The sequence below is a fragment of the Xenopus tropicalis genome, chromosome 1 (assembly GCF_000004195.4).
Source record: "Xenopus tropicalis strain Nigerian chromosome 1, UCB_Xtro_10.0, whole genome shotgun sequence".
Lineage (NCBI taxonomy): Eukaryota > Metazoa > Chordata > Amphibia > Anura > Pipidae > Xenopus > Xenopus tropicalis.
In genome coordinates, this window is record NC_030677.2 from 128040710 (window position 1) to 128057832 (window position 17123).

Sequence of the window (17123 nt, forward strand, 5' to 3'; positions counted from 1 at the left end):
TGGTGTGCGCTGGTCTCAAAAGTTGTATATGGAACCACATGGGCTAGTGGCTATACTGGATTCCTTTCAAACTAGTTATGAATTAGAGCATGCTCATTCTGACTGGCAGGCAATAGAATATTCAAGAATTACCCTGAATTATATATAATTTTGTGCATGAATCTAATTTTAAATATCTGGCTTTAAACGAACATTAAACATTTACAAACTGCACATCAGAAATATGAAGCCAACATTAATCAAAGTGTTTTGGATTTCACTATTTAAAAGAAACTTGATGATCAAACAATAAGACTGGAAAAGCACCCAGAATTGCCCCTGTTGCCTCCCATTAACTTGTTTTTCCTGGGAGACTCTCTTGGGGTGTAAGAGGGGATTCTCTCTGAGTTGTTCATAAACACCTTCATGGATTTCACACTTTTCTTTTTTTGTTACTGCCCTTATGGCTCCACTGGGGTACTGTCCTACTACCCTTCCTTGGAGCCATAATTACTCAACCTCTATAGCCTTTCTGCCTCATGCTGTGAAGAGCCAGTCTTCACGCCATCTAGGCCTCATCTAACCCAGTCTCTGCTATGGGTTTCCTGTCCTTGGTTCCCTTCTTAAATCCGCCCTCCTCATTGAGCACCATGCCAGATACTCTGGGGTACAGAAAATATTCCTTTTATATATAACATATTTCCAAAAAAAAATTTGCGTATGCATTGTAATTTCAAGGAAGCCATGTTCAATCACCTCAAGGACCGATTTGGAAGTGGAAGTTCATGTTTCAATGAACTTTTAGAAGATTTAAAGGGCAGATTACCTCTAAATTAATTTGTAGTATGTTATAGACTGAGCTATTATCAACCAATTTTTAACTTCATTTTTAGTTCAATTAATTAATAAAAAAGGCTTGCATTTCTTCAATTAAGACGTGTAGTGCTAACATGCTGATCAAGCTTTCACATTTTGAAGATGGTAATTATGTGACACCATTGTTGATTTAGTTACATTACTCAGCTGCTAAAAAGGTCATCGTGTAACTTGTAAACCTTTACTCGAGCCTCTAAGAGGAAACTGACTTTAGCTCTTCACCTCTGTGATGTTTCTTATTTGTGATATACCTAGGGGCTGATTAACTAATCCACAAATTCGAATCCGAATGGGAAAAATTCGGATTGGAAACAAACATTCATTTTTTCAACGATGTTACGACTTTGTAAATTATCACAAGTTTTTCGTATTAAGCGCTCGTAAACGGCGGCCAAAACTTTCAGACTTAGCATGATTTTGGAAGCCTCCAATAGGACTCAATGGCACTCTGCAGCTCCAACCTGGCCCAAGAAAAGTCACCATACTGAAGCTTGAATGAATCCTGAAACTTTCGTACTCGGCGCGAAGGCTACAAAAAAGTTGCGACAATTCACGCAAGTCATAACGCTACGAAAAAGTTGCGACATTTTGCGAAACAGTCGTAACGGCTACGAAAAAGTCGCAACAATTTACGAAAAAAATCGCAAAATACTGATCATTACGAAAAAAAACGCATTCGGATGCCATTCGTGGATTAGCAAATCAGCCCCCTAGTGTGTTGTAAGGGACAAGGGCCTAGCACATTCTTCTTTCCATGCATGCTTTGCATAGAACACCTCCACCCCCTGTGACCCCTTACAATACATTTAGACAATACAACTGGGTAAAATTGAATCCATAATGTCAATTTACTCTAGGGATGCACCGAACCCAGTTCACACTCCTCTCTTTTTCACAGATCCCGTGGACACTCTGATCATAGTTTTTAAGAAATATTCCATCTCAGCTAATGCCAAGTGCTTATGTTTGTTAATGTTAGTACTAATAAGGAATCCTTCAGTTTCTTCTATATAGATCCTTCCTTACAAAATTATGGTAATGTTCATCGATGATTGTGCCCTGGAGTATTCGGCACTGGAGGTCCACAACAACATGAATTTACCTTCTGTACGGCTCTTCCAGTGAAGTGAACTTTTCCTCGTTTCTTGCGTATAGTTGTGTATTCATATGACTTTAGTTTGGAGTAATAATCTGAAAATTTATTATACAAGATTGAGATGGGCATTCCATTTAGAATAATCCCAAAAGCAATGCAAAGAAAAGCAAACAGTCTTCCAAGGTGGGTTTCAGGGTAAACGTCTCCATACCCCACAGTTGATATGCTGACCTGCAAATGAAGTACAATAATATGTTATAGGAATGACTTGTTGGAATGATATTGGTTCTTTCCATTCTAATATAACAAGTTTACAAACATTGCTACTAGCGTGCACCAGGGCAACTAATTAGGCCTTTGTTTTCATCTGGTTTACAGTAACAAAAAAAAAACAAATGAATACAAAAATCTTGAAGAATTATCTTAGACCTTCAATAATATAGAATGAACACAAAACAATTAAACACACAGTGCTTTTTTTAGCAAATGTAGTCTTATAGAAATTGCTTACTTAGTTGGTTTAAAAACTCATAGATATGTATATAACTGTAATAACTAGTTATTGCAGTAATATTAACACATAGCTGTATAAAAACAACCTAATGCATAATCTGTATATTATTGCACCTATGATCAAAAGGAGTGTGAAGACACTTGGACCTAATGACCCAGCTGATTCATAACTACTTTTTAAAAGTTGTTTCTAAGGTTAAAACCAATTAATTGACATGCTATGCCTTCTTGGCCAGAAAAGGCAATTCCAGAGCTGAGCAAATGTTATACTCTGAGCCAATAAACCTCACAGGATGTAATTGTTCTACCTAAACAGCAACTGGATGCACTTATTTAACACTTAAACCTAAAAGGAAGTTACATGGAGCTACATTACCCCCATTAGACTCCTCAAAATGGGGAAAAAGATGGATGATTCCTGTCCTAGGTGCGGACAAACAAATGCAAACTTCTTCCAAATGATATGGGCATGTCCACTAATAGCCAACTTCTGGTGAAACATTATCAACATCATGGTAAATGATTCTGAGTTCCCTCACATAATGTCACCTCAAATTTGCCTTCTGGGTATCTTAGATGATATCATTCAAACCAACTATGCTCACAACAGATACTGCATTGCTATACTATGCTTAGATTGCGATGCACTGGAGCTACCTTACCTGGCGTCCCCTCATGGCAACAGTTAGTTAACAAGGAGATACAACTTATAAAGCTTACCTCAGAGGTTAGGGGTACCTAGAACAAATTTGAACATATCTGTTCACCATGGTTGGACTATGCAATAATGCTTTTCTCTGTACCACTTTATATTTGCTATAACCTGCGCTTAACAAATTATACTTATTCCAGTGATTCTGATGTACATTTTATAGATCTGGAAACTATAGTTCTAGAAAGGAAACTGATTTTTGCAAATGACCTGTTGAAAAGCACACAGCATTGTTTATAGATCTGGAATGAGAAGGAAATCTTTTCTCTGATGCCATCATTTCTCAAGTATGAAAAAAAGCACATAAAGGCTTGTTTGCCATCGCAAGGTGCAAGCACGATGTACACTGATAGGCACTGTGCCAGAAAGGCAGCCTTCGAGCTCCTCCACTTTTTGAGAGTAGGTCCACATTGCTGCTGTAGCTCCATTTTATTTTCACTTGCTCCACCAAAGAGAAAGTTATGTATGAACACTGTGCCTCACTGAAAATGTTGAAATAGAAAAGCAGCTTCCCAGGCCTGTCTCCCAGATCAAGGTTTGTTGGAACTATTTATATCTCAAAGCTTATGCTTCACATCAACAAAGAAGACAACTAAATAAGAAAATATTTTACAGGTGACAAAAGGGGGTTAAAAGTTGAACTTTTTTAATATCTTTATTTATATACTGCTGACACACAGCAGAACTCTATTTTATGGTTCTGAAGCACTATGAAGATTATGCCTCATTCACATGCACACAAACTATGGCTAATTTTTATAAAAGGTCATTAAACCTGCCTGTATGTTTGTGAAGAGTGTGAAGTGTACTGAATTTATGCAAAGAATTTGACGAAGTGCAGCTGTATTTGCATATATTTGCAGAAAACCTGATTGAGAACTCAGGCCTGTTATCAGTAGATGATTCAGTATGATACTGAAAAAGTATATTGAGTAATGGAATTGAGATATAATCATTTAAACATTCCCCGAAGCTGAGAGACTTTACTGAATGCAATGAATGTGTTCACCGTCTCATTTTATAATAACTGTGCCCCATTCGTGTTCATGCTTTGTAAAGCACTGTTTACATTTGTGGTGCTAAATAAATTACTAAATATTTATGTACATTCTGATAATCAGTTTCAAAATACAGGGTCATATTTTTAAATACCAGAATACTCTTGTACATGAAGGTATATAAAAGGGGTTTCATTAAAAAAAATGTTTTGGCAGTTTGCAATACCAAGGTGTGTACAGAAATCCACAGATGCCAGCTGAATGAAGCTTGCTTGGAGGATACTCGGTATTAACTCGGTAAAGTTAATAATCCAGACGTTTAGATAAATATCTCAAATTAAAGAGAAGCCACTAGTAATGGGCAGGTATCCATAGTTTTCATTTGCACAATTAAATAGGAAAGGCTGTTATTTGTGTTTGGCTCCCTATTATGCATTTCTCTTGAACAAACAGAATACAACTGTTTGCCAAACTCAATAAGCCTAGTTCTGTAACACTACATTACTGAAACTGTATACAGTGGTGTGAAAAACTATTTGCCCCCTTCCTGATTTCTTATTCTTTTGCATGTTTGTCACACAAAATGTTTCTGATCATCAAACACATTTAACTATTAGTCAAAGATAACACAAGTAAACACAAAATGCAGTTTTTAAATGAGGGTTTTTATTATTTAGGGAGAAAAAAAATCCAAACCTACATGGCCCTGTGTGAAAAAGTAATTGCCCCCTGAACCTAATAACTGGTTGGGCCACCCTTAGCAGCAATAACTGCAATCAAGCGTTTGCGATAACTTGCAACAAGTCTTTTACAGCGCTCTGGAGGAATTTTGGCCCACTCATCTTTGCAGAATTGTTGTAATTCAGCTTTATTTGAGGGTTTTCTAGCATGAACCGCCTTTTTAAGGTCATGCCACAACATCTCAATAGGATTCAGGTCAGGACTTTGACTAGGCCACTCCAAAGTCTTCATTTTGTTTTTCTTCAGCCATTCAGAGGTGGATTTGCTGGTGTGTTTTGGGTCATTGTCCTGCTGCAGCACCCAAGATCGCTTCAGCTTGAGTTGACGAACAGATGGCCGGACATTCTCCTTCAGGATTTTTTGGTAGACAGTAGAATTCATGGTTCCATCTATCACAGCAAGCCTTCCAGGTCCTGAAGCAGCAAAACAACCCCAGACCATCACACTACCACCACCATATTTTACTATTGGTATGATGTTCTTTTTCTGAAATGCTGTGTTACTTTTACGCCAGATGTAACGGGACACGCACCTTCCAAAAAGTTCAACTTTTGTCTCGTCGGTCCACAAGGTATTTTCTCAAAAGTCTTGGCAATCATTGAGATGTTTTTTAGCAAAATTGAGATGAGCCATAATGTTCTTTTTGCTTAAAAGTGGTTTGCGCCTTGGAAATCTGCCATGCAGGCCGTTTTTGCCCAGTCTCTTTCTTATGGTGGAGTCGTGAACACTGACCTTAATTGAGGCAAGTGAGGCCTGCAGTTCTTTAGATGTTGTCCTGGGGTCTTTTGTGGCCCCTCGGATGAGTTGTCTCTACGCTCTTGGGGTAATTTTGGTCGGCCGGCCACTCCTGGGAAGGTTCACCACTGTTCCATGTTTTTGCCATTTGTGGATAATGGCTCTCACTGTGGTTCGCTGGAGTCCCAAAGCTTTAGAAATGGCTTTATAACCTTTACCAGACTGATAGATCTCAATTACTTTTGTTCTCATTTGTTCCTGAATTTCTTTGGATCTTTGCATGATGTCTAGCTTTTGAGGTGCTTTTGGTCTACTTCTCTGTGTCAGGTAGCTCCTATTTAAGTGATTTCTTGATTGAAACAGGTGTGGCAGTAATCAGGCCTGGGGGTGACTACAGAAATTGATATTGAAATTGAAAATTGAAATTGATAAACCACAGTTAAGTTATTTTTTAACAAGGGGGGCAATCACTTTTTCACACAGGGCCATGTAGATTTGGAGTTTTTTTTCTCCCTTAATAACGTAAACCTTCATTTTAAAACTGCATTTTGTGTTCAATTATGTTATCTTTGACTAATAGTTAACGGTTTTTGATGAGCAGAAACATTTAAGTGTGACAAACATGCAAAAGAATAAGAAATCAGGAAGGGGGCAAATAGTTTTTCACACCACTGTATGTAAACATCCTCTGAGTTGCAATGTGTTTAACCCTTGCTGTTTTAGTGAGTTCTAGGCTACTTTCCACATATTATGAGGCAAAAGCTTGTGTATGAACAGTAACTAAAATGTATAACTCCCAACACCCTTCCCCAACCAGTGGCTAGCTCTTTTCATAATACTTTAAAAGTGGATGCTAGTCCATTACATCATGACTTTTCCCTACCATGCCCCCACCACATTATATTATATATATATATTATATATGGGTTTTTCCCTGAGGAAGAGCACTGGTTGTGCTCGAAACGTTGGAATTTTTGCAATAAAAACACTTTTTCTTTTGTATCAAGTCCCCGTGAGTGCGGCACTCTTTCTATTATATTTTTGTTTTTGACCTGCACCAAGGGCATTTGGACTTGTATAGGGTGTGCTCCATCCCTGTGTACTATATATATATATATATATATATATATATATATATATATATATATATATATATATATATATATATAGTACATATATATATAGACAAATATTTGACAAAGGCTGATGTTTCAGCCGAAACGTTAGTTCACTGTTGGCAATAAAAATCTTCTTTATCTACATAAGACCTACGTAAGTGGCTTCTATCTCTTCAGTATATATATTATATATATATATATATATATATATATATATATATATGATTTCCCCTGACAGAACCTTCCCCTAGACTTTTCAAAAATAAACTCAAAGACAACCGCTGGGAACCCTTGCATAAATTCTTACTCAGTCCTGGCAGTGCTGACCATATGCAAACATACATACATATATTTTTCTATGTGTCCAAACAGTATGGGTTAATTACCAAAAATTAGTTGTCCTACAAAGGGGTGTTAGAAAACTGCTGGGGCCAGAAATATAGAGATCTTGGTGGGGCCCTGATGTGCAGTTTTTCCGTAGTGCCCAATAACTAGTTACACTAATGACAGAGGTTTCAGACATATACAAAGGCATTTCCTATTACAGGCATTATTACATCTACTTTTACATATAACCTTCTGGCTTTTACCTAGGTTAGATATTTTAAGCATTTTTGCTGCAAAATTGCAATATCTTTGTGGGGTTTTTTTTACTAGCACTTTGCATTCATGTTTTGTTTCTGCACTACTTTATTTGATATAATTTCAGCTATTAAATTTTTCTGTCCTAAACCTAGGCCTGGATATGTGAACTGCAAACGAACTGTGCACACCCCTAGAGTATAGTCTTGGATGATTTCCAGTTCAGTGCAAAGAAAATAGTGCATACAAAATGCTCATATCTGGACCAAGATATCTGCAATTTAAATAATACATCAGAGACAAAGTAAGGGACTTCTAGGTTTTACCATCCACACTGCAATTTGTTCTTTGCCCTTGCTTTATTAATGATGGTAGTCGCTCAACCCTTTCCTTTATTCCCTATTAGTATTCTGTACCTGACTATATTGGAAGGAATACATCTAACATAGATCATTACCTTATAAACATAGGAAAAAAATATTACAGAATATTTTTATATAATTCTAATAACAAAAACATAGAATGTGCACTTACTGCTGCCCACCACCAAGCATGGGGAATGCTGGTAAAATTAGTTCCAGACACATCATGCTCAACTGAGTATACCATGGCAGAAAAAGAAAAAACGCCCATGGCGATGAAGAGAAAGAGGCAACCGACTTGTTGGTAGCACTGACGAAGTGTAAATCCAAATGCTCTAAGGCCAGTGGAATGACGTGCCAGTTTCAGGATGCGGAAGATACGCATGAGCCTCATGATTCTCAGAACTTGCCCAAGCTTTCCAACCCGTCCTACTGCCTCAATCTCATGTTCATGGCTGGAACCTTTGCCACTGCGGTCTTCATCAGCAAAACTCTCAAGAAGCATTTGCAAATACAAAGGAAGGATAGCAATCAAATCAACAGCATTGAGGACACTGCGCCCAAAATGTTGTAGGTCAGGTGTGGACATGAGGCGCAGCAGGTATTCCAGGGTGAAGAAGGTAATACAAAGTGTCTCCACGTGTTCAAGGTATGGTTTTCCACTGGGAAGCCCTGCAGCATTTTTATACTGCATGTCCTCTACAGTGTTAAGAGTCATAGCCACCACTGATATAAGGACAAAAAAACTTGATGCTACTGCTATAGCTTTCGCTGTCACTGACGAGAATGGTTTTTCCATCATGTTCCAAATTCGACGTCTTAGATGTCCATAGAGCATCCCACGAAACAGTTCCTCGTTTTCTTCTGTTTCCATTTCAGCTCTCAGCTCTCTTTGCACTTTCAGCTGCTCATTAAGATCATCCTGTCTCTCTTCAAAAGAAATACGACAACACCGGGGTGTGTGCTTTACCCTTACACCCCAATAATTGATCTCCTCCAGAAAACTGCGAGGGCATAGTTCATCCCTTACCCATAGCACCCCAGTGCGATAAAAATTGTAAATGTGATGGAAAATGGCTGGGTCTCGATCAAAAAAGTAGACATCCTCCTTTGGGCTGTAGTCATCGCAAAGATCTAGTTTGCGCTGACGGTCAGTGTATGTAGCCAACCTGCCTATTCGGGACTTGGGATAACTGGCTGCAACTCCATAGGAAATACGGTAGCTAGTTCCCCCTACATTAATGTGTAAAGATTTTCTTCTCTTTTTTCCATAATAAGAAGGGGAGAGTATACGTCCATCTTGTTCCTCTTCATAAATCCCACGCTCTTTTTGTGCAGCAATACTTTGCTTTTTCCATCCATCCAACCTTTTTTCCTCTCTTTCTGCCCATTTCAGTTCTTCCACATCATCTTCCTCATCTTCAATATAATAAATGTAACTGCTTTCTGAAAAAAGCTGGTTACTGTTGTTGTGGGAAAGTCGTATTCTGTCATCATCTACAACATATTGTCCTCTTGTGAAATCCTTGTAGTAGGAAAAAGGGGAAGGTCTGTTTCTTTGTTTAAACTTCAACATATCTTGCCATAAAACATACCTTTCTTGTAGGAGGAATTGGTTAAAATTCAGCTGAAGGTGAAGCCCTTATTTTCAACAAGAGCAAATGGTTTGTTATTTGTCAGCATCTTCTATTGTACTTGCAACTTACTCAGGAAAGCAATAGAGAAGAATCGTCTGCTTGCACGTATCACTGACTGTTTTAAGTCGTGCTGACAAAGAAGATTTAAGTACTTAAGCAAGGATTATAAGGTTATTATCCCATTCAGCCTGGAACTAGCTGCAGTCTGTGAGTGGCAAATCTAAAATACTGAAAAAGTAAACTGCCTGAAATCATTTGATTGAATGGTATTTATTTAGTAGACATTTGGTATTAAGGCTGTGAATTATACGCAAGTAGCATGAAGGTTTTATAGGCTCCAAAACAACTTAAACAGAAAGCTGAAAGATTAACCATTTTACTGTTAACAGAGTTTGATCTTCCAGGCACACTGGTTACCATGTACTTTTTTTAAGCATTTTGCAAATAAGAGAAATGAATTGCTTTTTAAGTGCTTTTGCGGCACGCATTTGACATCAACATACAGTTTCTCATTTATATTATTTCTTTAGCTATAACCAACTTGAGTGAAAATTACAAAAAAAAATAAAAGATAAAAATGTTCTTGATTATTTTTATTAAATAATTACTGATATGATTCAGTATCAGTAACCAACTTGTCTTGTCTTGAAGATGCAGCCAACGGATTTCCGAAAGCACCAAATTTCACAAAGTACAGGTTAAGGCTAAAGAGGTGTGGACTGTTCCTTAGTGTGCAATGTGTGATATAATATTCGTCCTGATTTAAGGTGGCCATACACGTAGCAATAACGATATTTCCTGTTGGTCACAGGAAAGATCGTTTGTTTCCGCCCATTGACGTTTAGGGCTGAATCATCAGATATGGAGGTAGAAACAATAGGGATTCTACCTCCACCTGCCGATTCTGCCCTAATGTGGATTTTGCTCGGGTTTTTAACCTGCCCAATTGACAAGATAACCAATATACATATATCAGTGGCCTCATTGATCTACCATACATGCACTGAATATTGTATGAAACGAGGTTTTGTATAATAATATTGGTGCGCGTATGGTCAGCTTTATACATAGTTCTTCATCCAGATTTCTTATTTTATAACAAAAGGTTTATGCATTTACACTCAATAGAGACCGGTGGGCTGAGTTACAAAGGTAGAGCACTTGCCAGCACCAACCAATTAGTCCTTTAAAGGAACAGTAACACCAAAAAATGAAAGAGCTTTAAAGTAATAAAAATATAATGCACTGTTGCCCTGCACTGGTAAAACTGGTGTGTTTGCTACAGTAACTCTACTATAATTTATATAATAAGCTGCTGTGTAGCCACCGGGGCAGCCATTCAAGCTGGAAAAAAGGAGAAAAGGCACAGGTTACATAGCAGATAACAGATAAGTTCTGTAGAATACAATAGTGTTTTATCTGTTATCTGCTATGTGCCTGTGCCTTTTCTCCTTTGAATGGCTGCCTCCATGGCTACATAGCAGCTTATTTATATAAATTATAGTAGACTTTCTGAAGTAAACACACAACTTTTACCAGTGCAGGGCAGCAGCACATTATATTTTAGTTACTTTTATACACTTTCATTTTTTGGTGTTACTGTTCCTTTAATTCATTTTCCACTTGTAGTAGACTATTTAAAACTAATTGCTCATTGGTTGCTAGTGGCAACTGCACTTGTGCAAATTAGCACTGGTGTTCCTAAGGCTAATGCCACACGGAGCATATTCTTGGCAAGCTGAAAACCGATTGCTGAGAATACGCTACATACGCTTAAAAATGCTCCTACCTGTGCCTGCACCAGATAGCATTGAATACGTTCAGGTGCAGGCAGATGCAGCCGATATCCGCCAAAAATGCGGAGTCTCAGGTTTTTAGGCGGATATGGACTACATGTGCCTGCACCCGAATGTATTGCAAATTGTACAGTAGTGGGGTGATTTCTAATACGCTCCGTCTGGCATTAGCCGGATACTGAATTGTTCACAGAACCATTTAAAGCTCATTTGTTAACTATCTGGCAGTTTTGCGGTCTCAAAGTTGTAGATTACTTTTATACTTTTTTTTTTGTTAAACTTACACCAAAGCCAGTGATAAGTCCAAACATCAAATAAATAGTTAAGTGGATTTAAAATACCTTTTAATAAACAATTTTCACAATTCATCAGTAACTAGCCAGTCTACTAAGTCATACAACTAATACAAATTATATATATATATATATATATAGATATATTTTTTTTTTTTTGGTTGCTATTGGTTACTGCTTCTGGGCAAAATAAGTGCCTTTTATTACATATGGGGGATAAAGACTTTCTACTTTTTCTGATGGATGGTCACACTCCAAAAACAACTTTATGCAGGCATTCCCCAGTTTTTCCACCATAACCGGAAAGATCTCACCATTTGCTAGGCTTGACTAGCTTGAGTTTTAGTATGCAATATATTCCCTGCAAACAATTCATGAATCTATAAACACTAGTAAACAAGAGATTGAGCAACAACCATGAGTACCAGGCTGCATCTCTACAAGGCTTTGTACAGACCTTATATCACTGCATCTTTATTAATTGCATATTCACATACAGTATCTACAAAAGGCGTTATTAGTGATATGATAGAATGGTAACAAATCCATTAAGATTTGAAACGGATGCAGTTATGGAGTTGAATCACAAATCTTCATAAAGTTAGGTTTATAGTTATTATAAAAATAAGACAGGAGATGATACTTAAATCACAGGAGAACGACAATTTTCCCTTGTGGCTCTGCATGGTTATGTTTCAGTTGGGGTTTTAGGTTTCCTCTGACTGAAAACAAACAGAATGCTTTCTCAGATAACTGACCACAAATGCAAAATAAAAATGCACTGGTGTCAGAGCACAGCAAAAGCAAATTGTGGCTTGTACCTCCTATCGCTCTCTGAATGATACACAAGATAGCATTTGGAAAGTGAGATGCTTATGTGCTTCCTTAAAACCATCACACATAATTCAGTTTTGTGGAACAGCAGTGCTGTATTCATTGGGGGAATGCAGGTCTCTGTGCTCTTATACCAGTTTCACATCTCTGCACTTTCTCCAGCTTTTCATTCTTAAGGACTGGGTCCCATATCTGCACTGTTAAAGAATTAACAGGTAAGAAAACTATATTCACTAAATTCACACAATAAAGTATCATCAGCAAAGATAGAAACAATACTTACAATGCCCACCTCCAGGTCACAAATAAACAAGTTAAAAAGCAAAGGGCCAAGGACTGACCCCTGAAGTACTCCACACTGGTACAATTTACTGGTACAGCAAAGTTCTCTATCCAAGTACAAATATTGCGTTACAGGTAAATATTACCTAATTTAACCAGTAAACTTTTTTTGTTGTATTTTATCAAATGCTTTAGCAAAATTTTAGTAGATCACATCCTCTGCCACTCCTACGTCTAGTTTTCTGCTCACCTTCTCATAGAATGTTCCTCCAGAGCTACAATTAATTCCAGTCGAATCTGGTCAGTTGTTCTGTCACAGGTGGAGGGCCACCTAATTATAATAGTACATCAGGACACACCCATGTGACCATTTCCTGTGGAACAATGAAAGGACACTCGTTCATTTTAGTAACTTAGCGAGTTTTATATTTTTGAGAGAATATATCACCAATCTACTCCCTGTTTTGGGGCAGGCAATATTCCTGTAAGATTGATAGAGGAGATGTTTTGAACATTGCTCCGACATTAGAATTTTAAAGGTCCTTGCTTTTCATTTATTTGGCTCACTGTATGCCATTAGTAAAACAACAGCAGTACATATCAAAATAAATATAAACTAGCAGAGGAACTTCCCCCATTGAGCAATAGTATGCCTTTAAGATGGGTCTCGTGAGCTGGCCATCCATGGGGGTCAATAATAGCCGCTACTGCTGACACTCTTGACCAAGGCAGCAACAAAACTCCACCAACATGTGCTGGAAAATAGAAATAGAAGAAGGACTTCATTAGGCTGTGGTACATGTAGGCCCATACCATTGAACAATGGTTGGGGGTCCAAAACATCAGCCAGATTTGTCCCAGTATATTGAGGAAAAAAAACAAACATTTTTCTGTGTTTGGTTTGTAACATATCAATAATTGCAAATATCCCAACACATGAAAGAAATGTCAAATTATTAAATTCTTCATCTACAAGCTCAGCATTCAAAATTTGCAAATCACAGAATATTGAAAAGATTTACCAGAATCTGCATTATGCTTTAGGCAAAATTCTCATCACTTTTTCCTGATTTATTATGCCTGCTGGAAAAGTTCCATGGAATCATACTCAAACTAAATATGTTTGGGTTTTGGAGTCTGAACTTTCTGATATTTGCTAAATGTTCTATTTAAATCAACATTTTAGAAACAGGAACGGACATTAAATACAATACTCAATTTACTCCAGGATATACCAGTAGACAGGATGCCAGATGAGGATATAGCTTTCTAATGTGATATGAATACAAATATAATATAAAGCAAGATAATTTGTTTTTCCTGTTGATTTTAGAGTATTTGAGGGGGTGAGTTTATAGGACATAGACTCCAGAGGTTGCCCATGACCCCTATTGTCATCAGTGGTGTAACTATTGGAGTAGTTGGGGTGAATGGGTCCCTCTGGCAGGCCAGCCAATATGCAGTGAGTAGCAGAAGTAAGCACCAGGGACTTGCAAATGTTGCGGCAGTAAATACCGTCAAGGAGGTGGGAGGCCCATTTGCCTTTAGTTACCCCCCAGATCAACATCATTGAGTTTGGTCGTCGTTGGTCTCCTAATACTTGTGTATGAAGTTACAGCCCTGAGTACTTATAAAAGTAACTATGAAGCTGTTGCTGAACTGTGGCTCCTAGCATGCTTTTACTCTGAAGAATGCTGGACTGTATAAGTCCAGTACAATCTGAAGACCCCGGGTAATAGTTGGCAAGATTTACATATGTCCAGCACCAAAGGATTGTTATAGGTTAGCCCATTTCCCTTAATTTTTTTGCAGAATTCTGCTCAACACGTGTGAATAGTTAAGATGGCATGGGTATTTAACCAAAGTAGCATGCAAAATGCTGGCTCCTTGTATGCCATGAAAGATGATAATAGACTGTGGCTGCCCAGCAAGCCTGTAAACGAGAGGCATCTTAGAACGTATAAAACTTACAGGCAGTCCAGTACAGGCATAGCAGCATACCAACTAACATGGATTTCCATGGTCCTCCGTTTAAGAATGTGCCACCTAAACTAGAGGAGTTAGAGCCAGTACTTTAGAGAGGCTAGGGAAAAGTAACAAATTATAGCAGAAATAGATGAAACAATATGCAGTTGTCTTCAAAGAGAAGCAGACAATAGCTAAAGCTTTATAAAACACTGTGTATAAAATCTTATACAATAGCAAACAACCCGATAAAAAAGTTTTACAGTATGAAAGTAAATGAATATAATTAAAGTGTATGTAACATGGTTGACCTTGAACTAATAAAGTGAAGAAAAAAAAAGCTAGGTCACGATAAGGCAAAGTATGGCAAAACTGTTCAAAGTATGAGGAAGATGATGAAATGGCACTTCATTAGAATCATCCTGGAACTGAAATGCTTAAATCAAATTAGCTGGAATACAATTTGCGTAATACCATATGCCAGGAACAAGCATCAAGGGAGATTGATATCAGTGCACACAACAAGAGACCTGCTGAGCTTATGTCACTAGATCTGCGTCTCAGAGTATTACTAAAACAAATGACTTAAATCTCCCTTTGCCGGTCTGTGGGTGAGTCAGGATTAAAGTGCAACAACATCTGAAAGGCCACGGGTTACCCATCCTTAATATAAAATAATGTTGTTAAACCTGTATCTCTAGCTTGCCCATCAAGATTCTTGCATTTGCCAACATACATTTAATACAGTTTGTAAATTTTTTCATGGGTTAGTCCTAAAGCCTGAGGGATAATTACGCATTAGAACTAATCATGTGGGCTAACCCCTATCCTTTTACCCCCTGCTATGCTCACTTTTCTGTCTAACCTACCTTGCACTTTACTATTAACTCCACCGTCTAGATTAAAACTCCCTATTCCCAAGCAACCATACTATGAGGTGTAGCCGGTTCCTGAAGAAAAACCATGTAAAATAAAATTAGCCCAGTTCTGTAAAAAGGCAATTTCTTAGTTACACATGAATCCATTAAAACACCTACCCCCCCCCCAAATATATGAGGTTTATCTAAATTCTAAAAGAAAAGTCATGTTGGATTTGTGTTTGGCTTTTTGCTGCCTCATCAGGATTTACTTACAAAGTCATTCTGCACCTGGCAAACAAAATATAACATTCATCTGAGTGAGGAAAATTACTAAATAAGGCTATAAAATGCAGCATGTTAGGTGTATAATGGATATTTGAACTGACTGTGCTGTTCTAGATAGATTTATCTTTATCATGTGTTTTGTGACCCAAATGAATTTCTCTTCACTTTAAGACAAATTAGACTAAACTTCAGTGCAATCAATTCAACCTGTCAAAAGCAGGAGTTTGCAGATTACACCCCACATAATTATGCAGCCACTCAGTGTAAAGATTACTTCCTGAATTATGGCCTGACTCTTTCAATCATTTCATATCCAGATGGCTTGTGTGGGTCTCACAGCAGGACAAGCAATCATTTAATGCCTGCCTTGAGAGTGCAAGTGAATTAATTTAAATTCACAGTAGACATGTACTAGAATAGTGGGGTCATCAAATCACATTATGGTTTAAAATTCTGGCCAGCTTGATTGTGGCCTGCATAAAATATCTAAAGTCTGCACTCAAAATTGTGTAGGACCGTTATTTATTTTTAACAGTGTGCCAAACTGGTACATACTTCCCCCAAATACTTACAGCTTTTATTGCTGGGAAGTGATTTTGATCTGTTCTTCCAGGCAGACTTTCCTTAGATCTCAGTTAACTAAAATTTCATTTTAAAATATGGTTTAATGCAAAAAAGCAAAAATTCCACAACCATTTAAGTGTAGGGTTCATTATTCATACAGTGGTAACACAGCAGGGTCAGACTGGGCCACCTGGACACCGGGAAAATACCTGGTGGGCCCCAGCGACCCAGACCCGACCCTATTGCGGCTTCCTCTGGCCTCCGATGTCCACCCCAGATGCGTTTCAGGTCCTTTTTAAACCAGATACCTTTAGCTTGCTTTCAGCTTTCTCCGAAGATCTACAAGTGACTATTACAAACAACTGCTAGCTTGTGTAGTGCAGGTCATCCCTGTAAGTGCAGGCCAAGAGAAGACCCTCAAAAAGTAGTATCTAAGAACCCTAAAACTGCATTACAGGACCTACAGGTAGCTCTTGCTACTTCTGAAATCACAGTATCATTTAAAAAAAAAAAAAAATAATCTACATGCGAGGTGTGCCATGAGGAAAGACAAAGATATTCAGCCACAGTACCAGAAAACCAAAAACCAAAGAAAGCATTTCAGTAGAAGAACCACATACCCACTGTAAAGCATGATGGTGGAAATCTTAAGATATGGAGTGGCTCTGTTGCATCAGGGCCTGGGCAACTTAACATAGAATCGACTGAATTTTTCATTGTACTATAGCAGGGATCCCAAACCTTTTATACCTGTGAGCCATAATTAAATGGAAAAAGGTTTCTGGGGGTGCCAATAAGAGCTATAATTATGTGGACTGGCAGCCTACAGAAGGCTGTTTGGCATTACACTGAATTTGTATGCAACCAAAACTTGCCTCCTTACCAGAAAATTAAA

General features: G+C 37.9%; 1 protein-coding gene across 1 annotated transcript; it reads right to left on the reverse strand.

Moving 5' to 3' along the window:
• Positions 1–1546: 1546 nt before the first annotated feature.
• kcnv2 (potassium channel, voltage gated modifier subfamily V, member 2) lies at positions 1547–9355 on the reverse strand. The gene is made up of 2 exons (XM_002934184.3): positions 7885–9355; positions 1547–2182 (listed from the first exon to the last, which is right to left on the reverse strand). Exons 1-2 carry the CDS (start codon positions 9286–9288, stop codon positions 1898–1900), a joined length of 1689 nt encoding a protein of 562 aa, XP_002934230.1. The 5' UTR covers positions 9289–9355; the 3' UTR covers positions 1547–1897.
• Between the last annotated feature and the right edge of the window lie 7768 nt (positions 9356–17123).

Excerpts from the sequence above, each read along its gene's own strand:
- kcnv2 (XM_002934184.3), bottom strand. The coding sequence starts at position 9,288 with ATGTTGAAGTTTAAACAAAGAAACAGACCTTCCCCTTTTTCCTACTAC. Across the intron at positions 2,183-7,884 it reads ATGCTTGGTGGTGGGCAGCA|GTCAGCATATCAACTGTGGG; the intron begins GTAAGTGCACAT and ends CTTCATTTGCAG.